The sequence below is a fragment of the Sciurus carolinensis genome, chromosome 7 (assembly GCF_902686445.1).
Source record: "Sciurus carolinensis chromosome 7, mSciCar1.2, whole genome shotgun sequence".
NCBI classification, from domain to species: Eukaryota; Metazoa; Chordata; class Mammalia; order Rodentia; family Sciuridae; genus Sciurus; species Sciurus carolinensis.
The window spans coordinates 109,284,115-109,301,388 of NC_062219.1; the positions used below are offsets into that span (position 1 = coordinate 109,284,115).

General features: G+C 44.4%; 1 protein-coding gene across 6 annotated transcripts in view; it reads left to right on the forward strand.

Moving 5' to 3' along the window:
• The window catches only part of Adgrf5 (adhesion G protein-coupled receptor F5), a 97,178-nt gene that overhangs the window by 36,900 nt on the left and 43,004 nt on the right, over positions 1 to 17,274 (forward strand). For all 6 annotated transcript variants that reach the window (XM_047558094.1, XM_047558091.1, XM_047558095.1 and 3 more), the window contains exons 2-3: positions 81 to 206; positions 11,018 to 11,072. In XM_047558094.1, coding sequence (XP_047414050.1) covers positions 105 to 206; positions 11,018 to 11,072 — 157 coding nt within the window. In that variant the 5' untranslated portion in view covers positions 81 to 104. The remainder of the gene's footprint in view (positions 1 to 80; positions 207 to 11,017; positions 11,073 to 17,274) is intronic.

Genomic DNA, 17,274 nt, shown 5'->3' on the forward strand with positions numbered 1-17,274 from the left:
AGGAGTTTTCATAATAATGAGTCATAGCCTATTTATATAGATCATTAAGTCAATTTAAATTTATCATATTTCCATTTTAGGCAAAACAACTTGAATGTGAAGAAATGAAATCCCAGAGGAGAACCTCTTTGTGCTTCATGTTTGCTGTGATTTATTCTTCCCAAGCAACGCTGAACTTGGATTTAGAGTCTGTTGTCCATCCTTTAGTGAGTAAATCCACGTCTGCTCCCTGCCACCTTTGTCTGATTTCCTAGGATTGTCACAGACAGGAAAATGGTTCTTCAAAGAAATTGGGAAGGGATTTTGAGAAAACGTTGTAAATGAAGTGGAGAGTGAATGTTAATGAATGTTAGTGTATTTACTGGGCCATGTCTTTCCATATTCTGAAACCAGTGGTGATACCAAGGAACATAAGTGCAGCTTGAGAGAGATCTCCAAGGCTGGTCACCTAACTCAGTCATAACCTCTAGACTTCCACGTGGTGACACTGAATGACAATAAAGCAGATTTGGAGGACTGAGCAGAGAATATGCCCTCAAAGGATTCCCCTTGAGCATCAGACTAGAACACATTTCAAAGGACATTGATCTGTGTGCATGTCATAGTCACAGGTTGCTATAGCTCAAGAGTTCATGGATATCATTTAAGACCTTTGTGACAGTTGTCCAGGTTGTTTTGCTTTTGGAAGAGCCACAGAGTTTAGCTTAAGTCAAGGGAGTGACAAGTGCCCCTTCCTCCTTACGGGAATTCTTGATTATTCCTTACTTAGGCTTTTCCCTGCTCCAGAGACAGGGCATATAATGAGTTGGGAAATATTGAAAAATTTGGCATTTTACATCTTAGCTTCTTCATCAGTAGAACCATGGTGGTTCTGGCTTCCTATGATAGTTATGAAAATGGAATTGTTTGATATGAGGACTAAAACTCATACCTGTTAATAATAAATGCCACACCAGTATTTGCTATTTTTGTGTCTCACACTGGAATGCTATTTTTTCTACTGATTCTTTTTTTTTTTTTCCAGATATTGTAGTTCTATTTTACCCCACCACAATCTTTAGAGCTTAAGTGGTACATTTTAGTTTTACAAAATCTTTCTCTTTGTCCTACTTGGCACTTTTTGATTCAATCTTTTGTCTTCTATTCCAATTGTCAATCCTGCTTTTCTATTTGTGTTTGGCTAGTTTTTTGTTTAGACTATAGTGTATTATTCTGCTTTAATGGTTCTCTGGTAAACCAAATATGTTTCAGCTTTTGTCCATTTTTCTCTTAAATTCAAGCAAATTGGACTTTGATTTGGGGAAAGAATTCATTCACGTTTGACATTATATTTTATATGCTTGATCAGTATCTTTTCCCATGATTTTATGCACTTTCTTCCACTGTTTTGGTGTCTTTTATCATTTGACCTAGTTTTCTTGGTCTTTTTTTCTACTTCTTTTGTGGCTTTGTGGGTATATATGTTGTGTCTCTTCTTAGCTCCAGAATGCAGGGTATGACCTATGCAATGGTCTTGTTGACGAAAGCTCAGTCCTTGTCTCTGATGTCAATTCAATAATGAGGACATGGTTGTGAGAAAAAGGAAAAAGAAGGTTTATTGCTTTGCTAGTAGAGGAGAAACAGGCTACATTTCAGGTCCGTCCTGACTCGGAGTGGGGGTGGGGTGTTGTCCAGAGCATCTAAAGGTTTGTTAACATTCACTTGTTAATTTGGGAGATATTCACTCCCTAAATCCTTTGGCAGATACCTCTTTCCTGTGGAGCACAGATAGCTAAGGGTAATCTGCTCCCTGACCCCAAGTTAGGGATGGGGAGAGGGAGAAGAGAAAAAGGCAAATTTTTCACTTTTAAAAGTGGACCACTGTTACAGTATGGCAACTTGCTCATGAAAATAGAAAAGGGAAACTTTATACTTTTGAATTCACAGGGTCAGTATGGTTACTCAAGGTATGTAGAGAGAAAGTCAGCTCTTGAGTTGACCTCTGCAACTTGGTTAGATTTCTTCTGTTTCAGGGTCTCTAGTATTCCTTTTCCCTCCCTCTACTTCAAATCTCATTTATAGTGAGAGCCCAAAAAAAGTCCCTCCATTGCCAGGTGGCACAGGCTGCTCAGGGTATAAGACCTAACCTCTTAGGGTTGTTGGTGGAATTTGAACTTTGTCTCTCTGGAAACTCCCACTGCCTACCTACCCGCAAAGCTCCCACTTTTCCTATCTAGATCTGCCCTTGAAGGTTCTCTGTCTTTATATAACCCAAAGGCTGAGGAGCCCCATTGGAGAGATGCACTTTAACCTGATCAGTTTATACAATAAACTGCTGTCCAGTTTCCACAGCTGATCTTCTACTTTCTTAAATGCAACATGCGGGCTTTTAAAAAATTATGATGTAATACGTATAGCAAAACATTCATTATCTTAACCAGTTTTAAATGTACATCTTGGTAGTGTTGCATACATTCACATTATTGCATAGTCAATCTCCAGAACTGTTTTCCTCTTGCAAATGTGAAACTCTATCCAATGAACAATAACCCTCCCCCTATGCCTCCCCCAGTCCCTGGCAACCACCTTTCTACACTGCCTCTATGAAATTTGATCCCTCTCTATACTAGGTACAATATAAGCAGAATCATGCAACATTTGTATTTTTTCGGCTGGCTTATTACATTTGTAATAATGTCCTCAAGGTTCATCCATGTTGCAGTCTATGACAAAATTTCCCTCCTCTTATAAGACTGGATAAAATTCCCTTGTAAGCCTGTACTGTAAGAAAAATGCAGCTCAGTTTGGGTCCCAAGGCAGCTCAGACCCTTGAATCCAGGGGAGCAAGCACTCTGGGGTGCCTAGTCTGGGTTGCAGTCCAGTGACGGCACCCAGAAAGCCACTCTGGACATGAGAACTCACAACAGAGATTTTATTAGGCAGGCGACCAGAGCATCTACTCTCGGGGCTGGTAGAGAGAGAGAGAGAGAGAGAGAGAGAGAGAGAGAGAGAGAATGGTTGGTGCAGGAGCTTCTCCTAAGTAGTGGAATTTTGTGGGCTAACAACCATCAGGTCAATTGCTGAGAAGGGGGCTCACAGGCAGACTAGTGGACCAATAGCTGGCTAGGATGTTCACAGACTGCCAATCTAGGTTGTAAGATGGGAGGGGGAGAAATGGCTGCAGTGTAAAGGGCAGGGGAGCAACTTTATATTATATTCCCCCATTTTTATTTTTATAAGAAGATCTTTTTTTGGGCATATGGATGAAGGTCCATCTTCAGTAACTGCTTCCTACTGGGGTGTGGGCGTAGAGCTGATTCAGGGTGGAGAGATGCATTGTGGCAGGTGGGAGTTGCGGACCCCATAGTTCCTCAGGGGAGTGCACTTGTAGCCAGGCTCAAATTCTTTTCCTGTGAGATCCTGATATTCCTGTAATACAAGCTGATTAATAGTCTGATTAGAAATGTTTTGAATTTGATTTTGTACAAATCTTAATGCACAGGGAGCAAAGGCCAGTATGATGGCAATTACATGGAGTGGGGATATGAATGGAAGAATAAGTTGCCATAACTGGCCTGAAATGGGCCACAAGAATCCTCTGTTAAGTTCATTCCTTCTCCTCTCCAAGTCCTCCTGTAGCTGTTTGATCTTGTCCTTAACAATACCTGATTGGTTGACACAGAAGCAGCACTCTTCCTGTAGGAAAAGACAGAGGTGCCCCCCTTTTTGACTGTTAGGAGGTCTAATGTATGACGATTTTGGAGAACCACCACTGCCAGGGAGTCTAGCTGATTTTGGAGGGTAAGAATGGACTCTGCCACCCTTGAATGTCCACAATGAGTTGATTGGAAAGCTATTGATAGTATGTTAAAGAGGTGGTTATTCCTGCTGTCCCAGTTGCTATGCCAGCAGTCACCCCAAGGATAGCTAGCAAGGGTATGAATTGTATGGCTCTTAGGTCTGGGCCTTATGTTGATTGTGAGGGGTATTGGGACCTCCTTATCTCCAGGGACTATGACTATAGCAGGAAATTAGAGAACAAGAACACAGATGCCCTACCACTCTGGAGGAAGGCAGTGATAGATAGTCATCCCACAGAGAAGAGACACTTTGGCTGATGGGGGGCAAAGAGCATTTGTAGAGGGTGCATGGTACTCTACCTGTGAACACTCCCCTTTCCTTAGTGAGTCCACAGAGTGCTTTTCATTGGAGGATATGCAGATTGGAAGGGAGGCACTCCTGATAATTTTGGGGTGATATCCGCCTGCCTCTGAAGGGATGCTGTTGAAAGTCAAAGAGCTGTTAAAATTTATGGCACTGGCCAGCAGGTGAGAGAGCCCCGCTCTCATGCACATCCAACATCTCTGTGCCATGAGAGGATTAGTTAAATTGAGTACGTGGTGTGTGGTGGCAACTATCTGTGTTAAGAGTGGATCCTGGGGGATTGGTTTTCAGCTAATGGAGAGGTTGAGGGGATGGCAGGTGGGATAAAACAGGTCACGTAGGATCTGGGGTATTTCTGTGAACAATTCCTTGTGGTGTACTTGGTCTGTTACGCCTCCCCCGTCTGATATGCCCCAGTGGGTTTGATAGGACCAGCAATAGGTGTCAGGATTCCACCTTTTGTTCCATGTTTGTTGTGAGTCCAGAGACAGGTGTAGCTGGCACTGGGGAGTTTGACTTTTCCTGTCCAATATCTTGGATTGCTGTTCTTGCAAAGGGAAGTTGACATGTAGCACCGATTGTGAACTTATGTAAAGTGGGTAAAACATTTCTGGGGACAATAGGAGTCGATCTTTCAGCTGTCCCGTTGGCAATCGGGGAGGGAGGAAATGGTTGGCATTTGAACAGATCTATTGAGGGAAATCCCAATGGTTAGGAAAATGGCAGACAGGGCAAATGGCAGGGGAGGCAAGAATGGAGCTAGTAGTTCAGTCCTCATGACGGGGTGTGGTTGTCTGGTGCCTCAGTTGTCTAGTCCTCAGTCTCTGGAATGGGAGAAAGGGTGGAGGGCTTGATGGCTTTCAGCCTGAGATGGAGAGGTCCCACAGGGGCGGCCAAGTATTGGTTGGAAGAAGCCTGCAGGTTAGAAGCTGGAGAGGGGTTTGCGGATTGAGAGTAGAGTTTAACATGAGAAATGTGTAGCCATCCTGGTAAATCTTGCACCTTGACAGCTGTTGGTGTAACCAGGATCACCGTTTGGGGGCCTTGCCATTTGGGAGATAGAGGGGCTGTGGCCTCCTGAGGAGAAGAGATAAGAACTTGGTCTCCTATTTGAAGAGGTTGAGCCAGGGGGCCAGACAAAGGTTTAAGCAGGGAAGAGTCAGCATAATCCCACAGAAATGCTCGAATGTGGTTAAGGAGAGGAACAGATGTATGAGAAGGAAGAAGGGAAGGAAGGGGCACTATCCCAGGGGGAAGGATGGGACGACTGTACATCAGCTCGAAAGGGGAAATATTAGCAGGTTTCTTTGGGAATGAGTGAAGATGCAGAAGAGTAAGGGACAGGAGTTTAACCCAGTCAAGGTGAAGTTCTAAAGAGAGCTTGGTTAAGGCATTTTTAAGAGTTCAGTTTGCTCTTTCTACTTTACCTGATGACTTTGGGTGAAAGGGAATGTGGAAATGCCAACCCCAAGGGCCTTAACAAGTTGTTAGGAAACTTGGGAAATGAATTCAGGCCCATTATTGACTGGAAGGAAGTAGGTACTCCAAAGCGAGGAATGATTTCATGAAGGATGAAGGTAGAGATGGTTAGTGCCCTTTTGTTGGAGGTGGGGATGGCTTCAACCCATTCTGAAAAGGTGACTATTATAACCAATAGGTATTTAGACTTTCTTACTGTGGGCCTGTGAGTGAAATCAAGTTGCCAGTCTACCTCTGGAACGGTGGCATAGGCTTGGTGAGTCGGAAAAGTGGGGGGCCTGACAGCTGTAGGATTGGTTTGTAGGCAAACTTCACATGTGGAGGAGAGTTCTTTCAGAAATGAGATGTCAGAGGAGGATAGTTGCAGATGGTTCTTAGCAAATTGTAAGAGTGAAGAAAGTTTGGGATGGAATAAATGGTGGAGGTAGGAAGGTATCACCCTGTTGGGAGGCGGTGGAGGTAAGGGATCATGGAGAGCCATAATAGGGACTGATGTGGATGAAAGGGCAGCCCTTTTAGCCTCCTCATCTGTCTTGTTGTTGCCTGAAGAGATGAATGATTGGTCTGTCTGATGGGCTCGGCAATGTACAAGGCCTATAGTTGCTGGGAGGTGAAGCGCCTCAAGGAGGTTTAAGATGTAGCTAGAGTTGCTGATGGAGTTCCCTTTTGTAGTAAGAAGGCCCCTCTCTTTCCAAACAGCAGCATGGGAAAGGATGATGTGAAAAGCATATCTGGAGTCAGCGAAGATTGTGAGGGATTCTCCCTTTGCGAGGGTGAATGCACAGGTGAGGGCTATTAGTTTCGCCTGTTGGTTGGTGATGTTGTTAGGTAGTGGTCCTGCTTTTACAACCTTTTCCAGAGAGACAATGACCAATGGCATATTCAGCTCATCGGATCCCTTCATGGAGAAAAGAGCTCCCATCAGTGAACCACATGAAAGTCGGGCTGTGTAAGGCCCCCTCCTGAACATTGGAGGGACAGGGGAGTAACTCCTCCAGAGTCTCAAGGCAGCTATGGGATACTGAAGCATGTATGTTGGAAGGCGGGGTTAAGAGGGTGCTAGATTTAAAGGAGGACATGTCTAAAAACAAAAACGGGGAAATATAATATAAAACTGCTCCCCTGCTCTTTACACTGCAGCCATTTCTCCCCCTCCCATCTTACAACCTAGACTGGCAGTCTGTGAACATCCTAGCCAGCTATTGGTCCACTAGTCAGCCTGCGAGCCCCCTTCTCAGCAATTGACCTGATTGCTGTTAGCCTGCGAAATTCCACTACTTAGGAGAAGCTCCTGCACCATTCTCTCTCTCTCTCTCTCTCTCTCTCTCTCTCTCTCTCTCTCTCTCTCTCTCCCAGCCCTGAGAGCAGACGCTCTGGTCATCTGCCTAATAAAATCTCTGGTGTGAGTTCCTGTGTCTGGCGTGGCTTTCTGGGTGCTGTCACTGGACTGTGACTCAGACTGGGCACCCCAGAGTGCTTGCTTCCTTGGATTCAAAGGTCTGAGCTGCCTTGGGACCCAAACTGAGCTGCATTTTTCTTACATATACCATGTTTTGTTCATTCATCATCCACTCATGGCACTTGGACTGGTTCCATCCCCTGGCCTATTGGGATAATGCCACTGGGTTTGCATGGGGGGATGGGGAGAGGTGCCTATTCCAGTGACCACCCTTAAGTATCGAGGCTATATGTACAGTTCTGGCTTGAAGCCCAGCTCTGACTCCCGCTATCTTTGGAGACTTTGTTAAGTTTCTTTATCTCTGAAGTTAATCCTCTGCCATAAATAAGAATAAATAGCATCTCCCTAACAAGTTTGTTGGGAGAATTAAACCTTCAGACATGCATGCCTTAGCACTGTAACTAGCTTAGAGCCCCAGGGCTTCTGAATTGGTAGTGATTTTTCAATATTCTGCTACAAATAAATACCTGTTAATATCCTTATATTTAGGGGACATTCTAATAGGACTATTACTGAGATAATTGTACAACATGGCACCAATAATGTTAAGTTGAGATTCTAAGTTAAAAAAAAAAAAAGGAGCAGTGGGTGGTGGGGCTCCAGGGAGGACTGTGGTTTGAAACACAGGGGCAGGGGCTTGGTGACTCCCTTGTTTGCCATAGCCTTCCCTGGGGATTTTCTTTTCCATGAGTTAAAAGCCACCTCTCATTCCTGACTAATTGTCCACCCTGCTCCTGGCCAACCTGCTCCACCCCCACCACAGTTATTTGGAAAGTCATCATGTCTGAAAGGTGGGGCGCTTCCTGGAATTGGTGACCTTGTCTCTTCCGGCTGAGGCTCAGCCATCAGGAAATCCCCTCCGGATGGACAGAGCTGGCCACTGTGGCTCAGATCCTCATCTGGGCCCCTCTGCACAGCATATGCAGGGGAAGATGGCATGGAGACCTGCTTTCTGTCTGAAGTAAATATACAGCTGAGTCTTCTGAGCCCTGGGGGCATCTGTGCTCCCTCATGAGTGACATGTCTCTGCACATTGTTTTTCATAATGTGAGAAACTGAGGCTTAGAGGAAGTGAATGACTTTTCCAGTTAGGAGAAGCTGAGGTGGTGAGATTCAGTTCATGGTGTGACTCCAGAGCACTCTGGGGGAGGTGGCAGGGAGCCCTGTATTCAAATTCTGTATTCAAATCCAGGTCCCATGATAGGCAGTCCAGCTCTTCGCACCTTCTCAGATCTGGGACAGTTGGGGTTATTCACCACTACCACCTCCTCCCCCAGCTCCCTGAGGCCTTATTGCTGTCAGTGGGCCTTTTCTCCATTAGCTCTGATGACTGCAGGCTTAGCTTAAAGAGTAAGTTCCTCTCATGAGAATCTTCACTTGACAACAGAGTCCAGGAGGTGGCAGGGATTAGAGGCAGTGCTTCCCAAAGAAAGTTGCAAACATTCAGTGCTCTGAAAGTCTGCCATGATCTCCATAAAGATTCAAGAAAGTTTCAAAAGGCAATGTTTCCAAAAAGGTGACCTCACACCTAGGGATATGCTGGTTAAAAGGATGGTTTTCTCTACCTTCCCCAGACCTACTGAATGAAAGTGGGGGAACAGGAGCCAAATCATTTTCATTCTCACAGAGATTTGAAATACTCTGCCTTAGAGAACCAAAGTGGACCTTAATTGTTACATTCAGCAGACAGCAGCAAGTCTAGCCTGGAAAACAGGCACAATAAAACTTGGGAAAGCTTCCAAATGTGACCCCTGGAAGTCACGGTCTCCTGGGCTGTGAGGCCCCCAACCACAGCCCACAAGTAGCAGACAAAGAAGTTTCCTGGTAGCCACCTGCTCCCTGCCCCCAGGCCCCAGGGAGGATGGAGGCAGGAATGCACTGAAGAACCTTCCTTCTGCCTGGGCACAGGCCCAAAGCAGGCTCCAGGGGAAACCAGCAGGAACCAGCCTATACATTGACTTTGCGCCTTCAGTTCCTGAATACTTAAGCACTTCTAAAATAGCCTCAGTGCAAATGAAGCAGTGACTGCGCTTTTGGAATTCCAATCATCATCCATCATGCCTGTATTATTTCTCCAAGGGCATTTGTGAATGTTCAGGTACACGTCCCACCCCACTTCCTACTGACTTTAATACTTCCCTCAACCTGAGTCTCCTAAGGGGATAAGGGAGACAAAAGACCAAACCTCACACAGGGCTGTAAACCGGCCTTATCTGATAAGTGTAACTTAATAAGGGCAGGGAGACAAGCCAGGGGAGCTATTTTTGGGAAAGGAAGAGGAGAGCAGACGAGATTGCAGAGATAGAAGAGAAAACTCCTGCTGAGTGAAGAGAGATTGGCTCATTGAGACAAATCCAGTCTCCTGTGCATCACCTGCTATGGCAGTGCCCATGTGGACCAAGTGCAGACTCTGGAACCAGGCTAGTGAACTTGAACCCTCACCCTGCCATTAAAGACGTGTGACCTGAGGCAAGTGATTTGCCCTCTCTGCACCTTATTTTCTCATCAGTGCAATGTGGATAATAGTGACCCCTAACCATTAGATAATCCTAGCACAGAGTGTGGAATACATTTTAGGAATCATGTTTATTGCTGTTATGAGGTGACATACCTAGAAAATAATGGTAGGCAACACAGATGCAGAGTGTCTTCTGCCTCAGGCGGTGCTCATTAGATTTGAATTTATAGGAAAGGACATGTCTCTGGGGTTATCTGGGAAGACTTCAAAGAGGCGCTGTTCCTCTGTTAGCTTTGAAGGGAGTTTGGGTTGGATGCACACCACAGGAAATCCCACCTGCAGGCAAGGATGAGTTAAGAGGGCCAAGATAGTTTAAAGGGAAGGGATAGGCTTGGTGACCAGCTGCACAGCTGAAGATGAACCCATCAGTAAAGTTGGTCAGTGTCTCTTCTTCAACGAAGAATCTGCATGATGAATAGAGATGAACTTCACAAAGATGAACCAGGCAGCCATGTGTAGAGATGAGTGACACCCCAGAAAAGTATAATGCCTGTTCCCTAACAGCATCTACTATGTAACCAAAGCTACTCTCATTTCTTTACGTTTAGTAATCATTTGATCTTTACAACAACCTTATAAAGTGGCTAGAGATGGTTAGAACTGAGGCACAGAGATGTTAAGGAACTTGCCCAAGTTCACAGAACTATTTTATAATGAAACTAGGCTTTAAACTGAACATCTACAGAGTCTACATCTACTGTACCAGATGATAATAACTGAAATGTTCTAACAGTTTACTGTATGCCATATTGTAGTTTGCTTAGTTCTTATAAAAATCCTGCAAAGCTGGCACTAGTATTCATATTTTAGAGAAAAGAAAGCTGAGGTTCATTGAAGATAAGTAACTTCTCCAAGTTCACACAGCTAGTAAGTGACACAGCCTTGTATGTGGGCAGTCTGAGTCTAGAGCAGGCTCTCTTCATTTTTACCTTAAACAGCAATGGAATCATCTAAGAGAGAAAGGACCAGAGAAGGACCAGAGGAGAAAAACATAGTTCTTAAGCCCTAATATAGCAGAAATGTCAAGGTGGGGCCAGGCCTGAGTGCTAAGAAGAGTTGCAAGACCTGTCTAATAGGGCAGTGGACTGACTCGGGGTTCAAGTTTAGGTGGAAGAGCACAAGTTTAGAACATCATCAATTATCTTTCTTGACACTGAGAAATTCAGCTATGATGATTTCTTTTGCTTCTGGATCTAGAGACTGGTCTATAGGAAGTGCATTCCGAGGTCACACTACAGAGGTGACTTCCTGGTTTTCCCAACCTTTCCACTGCTGTCTCCTGTCATCCCTGAGTGTATGGTGCTGGCCCAAAATATGCAGCCTTAAGCCAGTTCAAACACCTAGGGGTACATGAGCAGGAAGCCAAACTGAAAAGACTTCTTAATATTAATCAACAACTTTCTCCAACGTTCTTTCAGATTCTACAAGAACATGAACTAACTGCTGCAGAACCACTAAGGCAAAAACGAGCAGGTAAGTAAATTTGGCTTTCATGGTGGTCTCTTTTGTAAGTCCAATCAAATGGTATGTGTTATAACATTTTTAAGCACTTTGATCTCCATAATTCAGTCTCCAAGCACATCAGAGTCAAAAGTACTTGATCAAATGACATAAATGGGTCATAGCAACACATTTCAATCCCCTTTCCTCTCCCATCATCGTTACCTCCTCCTATCCCCAGGACCTCCCTGTGGCTCTCTCTTCACCTGCCCTCCAGCAGCACTCAAAAGCCTGCTCCTCTCCTCCCAACCTAGCAGCCTCTCTTTCTTCCCACCTTTTAAAAATTTCTCTTGCTCCATCCTTTGTGAATCGACCTAACCACTAGGCTCAGATTCTTCTATTTCCCACAACAATTTTCCACTAAATTGCAAAGAAGTAGTCTGGAAAATACAAGACTCTGCCCTCTGGAGAGTTTGGAACAGGGAGAGCTGTGACCACGAACAGAAAGAAACACTAATCTTTGTGTCTTAGTCTGTTTTTTGTAGCTATAACAAAATATCTGAGACCAGGTAATTTACAAAGAATCAAGGTTTTTGTCTCATGATTCTGGAGGATGGCAAGTCTGAGAGCATGGCATCTGGTGGGTATCTTCCTGCTGTGTCCTGACAGGGTGAAGAGCATCACAGGGTGAGACAGAAGAATGTGCTAGCTCAGTCTCTATTGCTCCTCTTAAAAAGTCACTAATGCTATCCGGGGACCCCATCCTCATGACTTCCTCTGATCCTAGTTACCTCTCAAAGGCCCCACCCTCAAATAACATTAACATCTACATATGCAGATTACATGTTCAACACGAACTTTTGGGGACACATTTGAACCACAGCACTTGCATCTGGTCCCAAGTGCAGGACCCTGCACAGGTGTCAGTGCACATCTGCAGGCTAGATTCCCGGACTCCTGATCTCCCATCAAAACAATCTTTCAGAGAAACGAATATGTCATTTCTCTCCATAAAGTCCTTCATGAGCTTGGCGGAGGACTCAGAGCTAAAAGCCAATCATCTGTTCATGGCTCCCGGGGTCTTACATGCTCTCCCCATTTGATCGCCTTCTGTTCCCTTTCACATAGGCCATGGCTGCCCGTCATCCTCATTTGCTTGACTGGAGGACTTCTACTTACATGTCAAGTTTCCCGAGCTCCTGCTGGGCAAGACCTTCCATCCATCCATTTCTCAAACTGTCAGGATGCTTTCCCTGGGTTCTTATCGCCCTTGAAACATTTTCTATCTCTTCATCTGTCCCAACCCATTGTAAAGATTTGACTTCCTGTTTACCATCCCTAGTAGTTAGGTGCTCCCTTGCATCCTCTTCATATCTGTAGCCTGGCATTGAGCCCAGTTTCTCTTTCAGTAAATGAGCAAACAAATGAAGAACTTGCATGTTTATGTCCTAGCCATCTCTTTCTGAGTTCCTACTGGTAAAAGTCTTCGAGCTGAGGGGCAGTGCCTCTTCTCTAGAAGGTGAAACTTCTTAACCAATCACATTGTGATTGAATCATTTTCAGGCATGTTGCAACTTGATTTATTTAGCTTTGTGGTCCAAAAGAGACACGAGGCAGTCAAAGAGAGTAGCCTTGCCCTGAGGACAAAACACAGGTGTCTGTGAGAGTCCTTCATGCTTCAGTAGCCAAATGCAACTGTTGCTCAGTGCTGGAAATGAGAAACTGACTACAATTTATTAAACTCTTGAAATACTTGTTGGAAAGTCCTAGCGCTCCTGGGATACCCTCCCTCTTCTTCTCCTTTTCTTTTCTTTTCCTTCACTTAGACTGCATTCTCTCATCCCAGTGGAATCCCACTCTCCCTCTCCCTCCTTCCTGCCTGTGGCAACTTGAACTTGCTGTGCTTTTAACACAAGTATCGTTGTCCCCTCCCCTCTGACAACCCTTTGAGCCCTTCTGTACCCTGTGACAGGTATAGAGTCAGAGATGTGCCATTTGGTGTTTTGAAAGACCTTTTTTTTTTTTGGTACTAGGGATTGAACCCAGGGGCATTTTACCACTGAGCCACATCCCCAGCCCTTTTTCATTTGTTATTTTGAGACAGGATCTCACTAAGCTGCTCAGGGTCACACTAAGTTGCTAAAGCAGGCCTTGAACTTTCTATCCTCCTGCCTCAGTCTCCCAAGTTGTTGGGATTACAGGGATGGCCCACCACACCTGGCTTGAAAGACTTCTATTACTGTTTTTAAATCAAACTCTTTTGTGGATGAATTTCAGCTCTGTGTTTCCACTGAGTTCTTCCTGGGCTCAGGCTGCTGGCTTCCTCAGGAGCAGTTTTACCCCACAGCTGTAAAAGTTAACTTCTCCCTGTGCTCCTGAGCCTGATGTTTATGACCCACTGTGGCAGTGTGAGGGGGCAGCTGGTGGGCAGGAAACTACCTCCACAACTAAGGATTTGACATTCCAAAACTTTTCCAGGCATGCTTTCATTAAAAACAATCATGACAATGATAAATCACTATGAAAATATGTTTTCCACTTATTATACAAGGTCCTCTGAGCTCTTGGGCCTCTCGAGTCTTTTGGGAAGTGTTAATGAGTCAGCCCATCATCTACAGAAGATGGATTGGACTTGGTACTTTTACAAAATCACTGAAGTAAGAAATGATCATAGAAAGGCCCAGCTGGAGGCCCTAGGAAACAGGAATGTAAGTAGCAATGAAGAGCTTGTCTCTCCAGGACAGTGACAGTGATGAAAGAGAGGAACAGGAGAGCCTCATCCAGCTGGATGCCATGTGATGGTGCCTCTGTTTCCTTGGGGTGCCCCTTAGGTGAGGTGCTGGGGCTGGGCTCTAATCCTGAGTGGCATTTCCTTTCTCATATGTACACATCTCCCTTTTTGAAGCCTCAGTGATATACATAAGGATACAAAGTTTCCAAGAGCAAGAAAACTAGGTCAGGAATTTTCTTTTGAACTGCTGGACCAAATTTTCAGAGTTTGGGATAAAATCATATTTAAAGGTAAAATACATTTTCATTTATTCTCAGCATAGTGTGGACTTCTACCTCAGTGACTCTAGTTAGCTACATAGTCTCACTGGTCTCTTGAGATACACATACACACACACACACACACACACACACACACACATACATATCATATATATGTGTCACATGTATATTTATTTATTTATTGGTACAGGGGATTGAACCCAGGACCTTGTGCTTGCAAGGCCAACACTCTACGAACTGAGCTATATCCCCAGCCCATCACATGTATATTGTATCTACATATCACATATCTGTCTCACATATATTATATATAGGCATCTCATACACATGCACACATATTATCAGAGTCATAACCTTACATTTTGTTTTGTTTTGTTTTGTTTTGTTTTAGTTTGTTTTTTGTGTGTGCGTTTTTGGTACCAGGGACTAAACCCAGGGGTGCTTAACCACTGAGCTTCATCCGCAGCCCCCCTGCCTTATTCAAAGGGTCTCCTTAAGTTGCTCAAAACCTCACTAATTGATGAGGCTGACTTTGAACTTAACAATCCTCCTGCTTCAGCACCCCCAAGCTGCTGGGATTACAGGTGTGCACCACCATGCCTGGATCCTTATAGAGTTGTTGAGAGGATTAAATGATGTTATGTACATACTACTTTGGAAATGTTAATAAAATTATCTGGGGTTTATTTTCTTTTTAAAATCATTTTTTAAAAAATTAAAAACAAAGTCAACTGATTTATTTATAAAAATAATGCTGCATTTGATAGGGCCTGCTGTGTCCCTGGCACAGAGAGGTATTTGACCAGTCTCAGATAATTACCTGAAGGTGGGAAAATGGGTGCCATGACAGAGGACTTAGCCTTTTAGGAAAACTCTTTTCCAATGCTACTGGAAAGAGAAACCTGCACACAAACCCAGAACCAGAGACAAGAATAAGTGTGGAATGACCTGGGAGAGCAGAGTGACTGGTGGGGGCAGAGCGGACAAGCATGTGTGGAAGCATGAAGAGCTACATCAGGAAGTGCATCCCTGCTGACTAAAAGGCTGGCACCAAGAGGGACTGATAAAAGCCACATGGTTCTGGTGATTATAGATGAACTAGATGAAGAAATTATTACCTGAGAGACCAGCTGGGAGACTCAGCAGCCTGGATATGGGTCCCTGGCTATGGAGAAAGATAGGCAAGAAGCAGAAAATACACCTGCCTAAGACCATTTGAGAAATGGAGTCAAAGGACTGGAGCCAGATGTGACTGGCAGGGGGGTTAACATGAACAGTGGTCCAGATGCCCCTCCAGGAGAGGGCAAACCTGGGACACTGTGTGCTGAGGAGGCCACTGGGAGAGACTCGAGTTGGAAGGAAAGTCTTATTTTCGAGGTCTACAGAAAAGCTCAAGATTAAATCTAAAGGGGATCTTCACGTGAGGACTGAAAGTAGACATTTCTTATTGCATTGCACTAACCCAAATGTCAGTTGCAAAAGTTCTTCACCCTGGGTCTCTGAGCTTCATTGGGAAGCATATCTCAGGGACTGGCCCTGAAGAGTCCTCCCTGGGTTTTCTTTGGCATCCGAAGAAATGACTGGTAGGAAACAGAGGGCAAGAGAGGGGGTTCCAGGCTGAGAGGGCAGGACACTCAGAGCCTGCCCTAGATGTGTGATACTTCTTCACCTTTCAGCCAGAACCGGGTCCCTACCAGGTCAGGTCACCAGCTGCCCAAGCGGAAATCCTGACTTCAGTGGACCTGTCAGTGCAGTATGCTGGCCCTTTTTGATGTGGGGCCAGGAAATGCTGAGCATTTCCCAGTTAGAGGAACAGGTTTTGGTTTTCATGGCTTTCATCTTTCCTGTGATAACACGTGGTGATCAGTGCTCTGGTGGTAGAATGAGTTGAAAGGCTCTAGGCTCTCTGATGGGTGTGTGTGTTGGTTTAGAGCTTGACATTGAGCATCAGGAGTGTGTTTTGTTTTGTTTTGTGTTTAATTCTGGTTAGTGTTTGGTTCATTTAACTGTTTCACTGTTGAAACCTGATGAAACTAGTGTTATTTCTTCTCAATATTCAAGTACATAGCTGTATAGAATATAATCATGATATTGATTTTAATCTGCTTTAACTATTACTACTGGCTATGATATACCAGCCACTGCTAAGGGTATTCATGTAGGATCTCAATTCCTTTTCATTTTATTTGTTCTTTTTAGATATACATGACAGTAGAGTATATGTTGACATATAATACATACATGGAGTAAAACTTCCCATTCTTGTGGTTGTACCTGATGTGGGGTTACACTGGTCGTGTATTCATATATGAACACAGGAAAGTTAAGTCTGATTCATTCTACTGTCTTTCCTGTTCCCATCCCCGCTCCCTTCCCTTCATTCCCCTTTGTCTAATCCAATGAACTTCTATTCTCTCCCAGCCCTTATTGTATGTTAGCAGGATCCCAATTCCTAAACAATAATTCTGTAGAGAAAATCTTACCCTGAATTTACAAATGAACAAAGTGTAGCTCACAAAATTTAATGAGCAGCCCAGGTAAGAAGGCCTTCCACTCTGCTCTCTGAAGATCCACAGTGCAGGATCATAGTGAAAAGTTGCAGTTTTCAACATGTGTTTCTGGTTCTTGCCTATGTGGTCCCATTTCATGACTCCAAAGCAGCTTTGTAGAGTGAAAAGGACTGGCAGATGTCTCAACTCACCAGATCTGTCCCATCTCACTTTATGTGGGACTAACTTTGATGATTTGGGTCCATACTTCACAATCCGGTGGTCTATGTTGCATGGTGCAGAACTCCTTCTCCATCCACGCCTGCTAGGTGGGCCATAGCCTGGAATTCTGACAGTTTCCCCCTTTCTAAAACCCAAAGGGAGAATAGGATCCTTTGATTGTATCTGTTGATGGCAGGGTATGACATAGATAACCACTTATTGCTGTCACTTTCTATCAGGATAAGGAAGCATTGTCCCTTTGGTCAAGAGAAAACAGCACCAAACTCCTTTCCCCAGGTTGAAGTCGGCAGGCTTCCTTCTTCTGCAGGTGGGAGATTAATTTATGCATCTACTGAGGCTCTGATTCTGAGAAGCCACTGTTCCCACCAGCCTTGCCAGGCAAAAGTATTTTTGTTTTCTTAAACAGCTATGATTAAGACACAGAACTGCTTGTCGCAGTTTGTGGCCAATTTTCCAGAAATGTCTCTTTAAGATAAGTGGTGTGAGGTTGG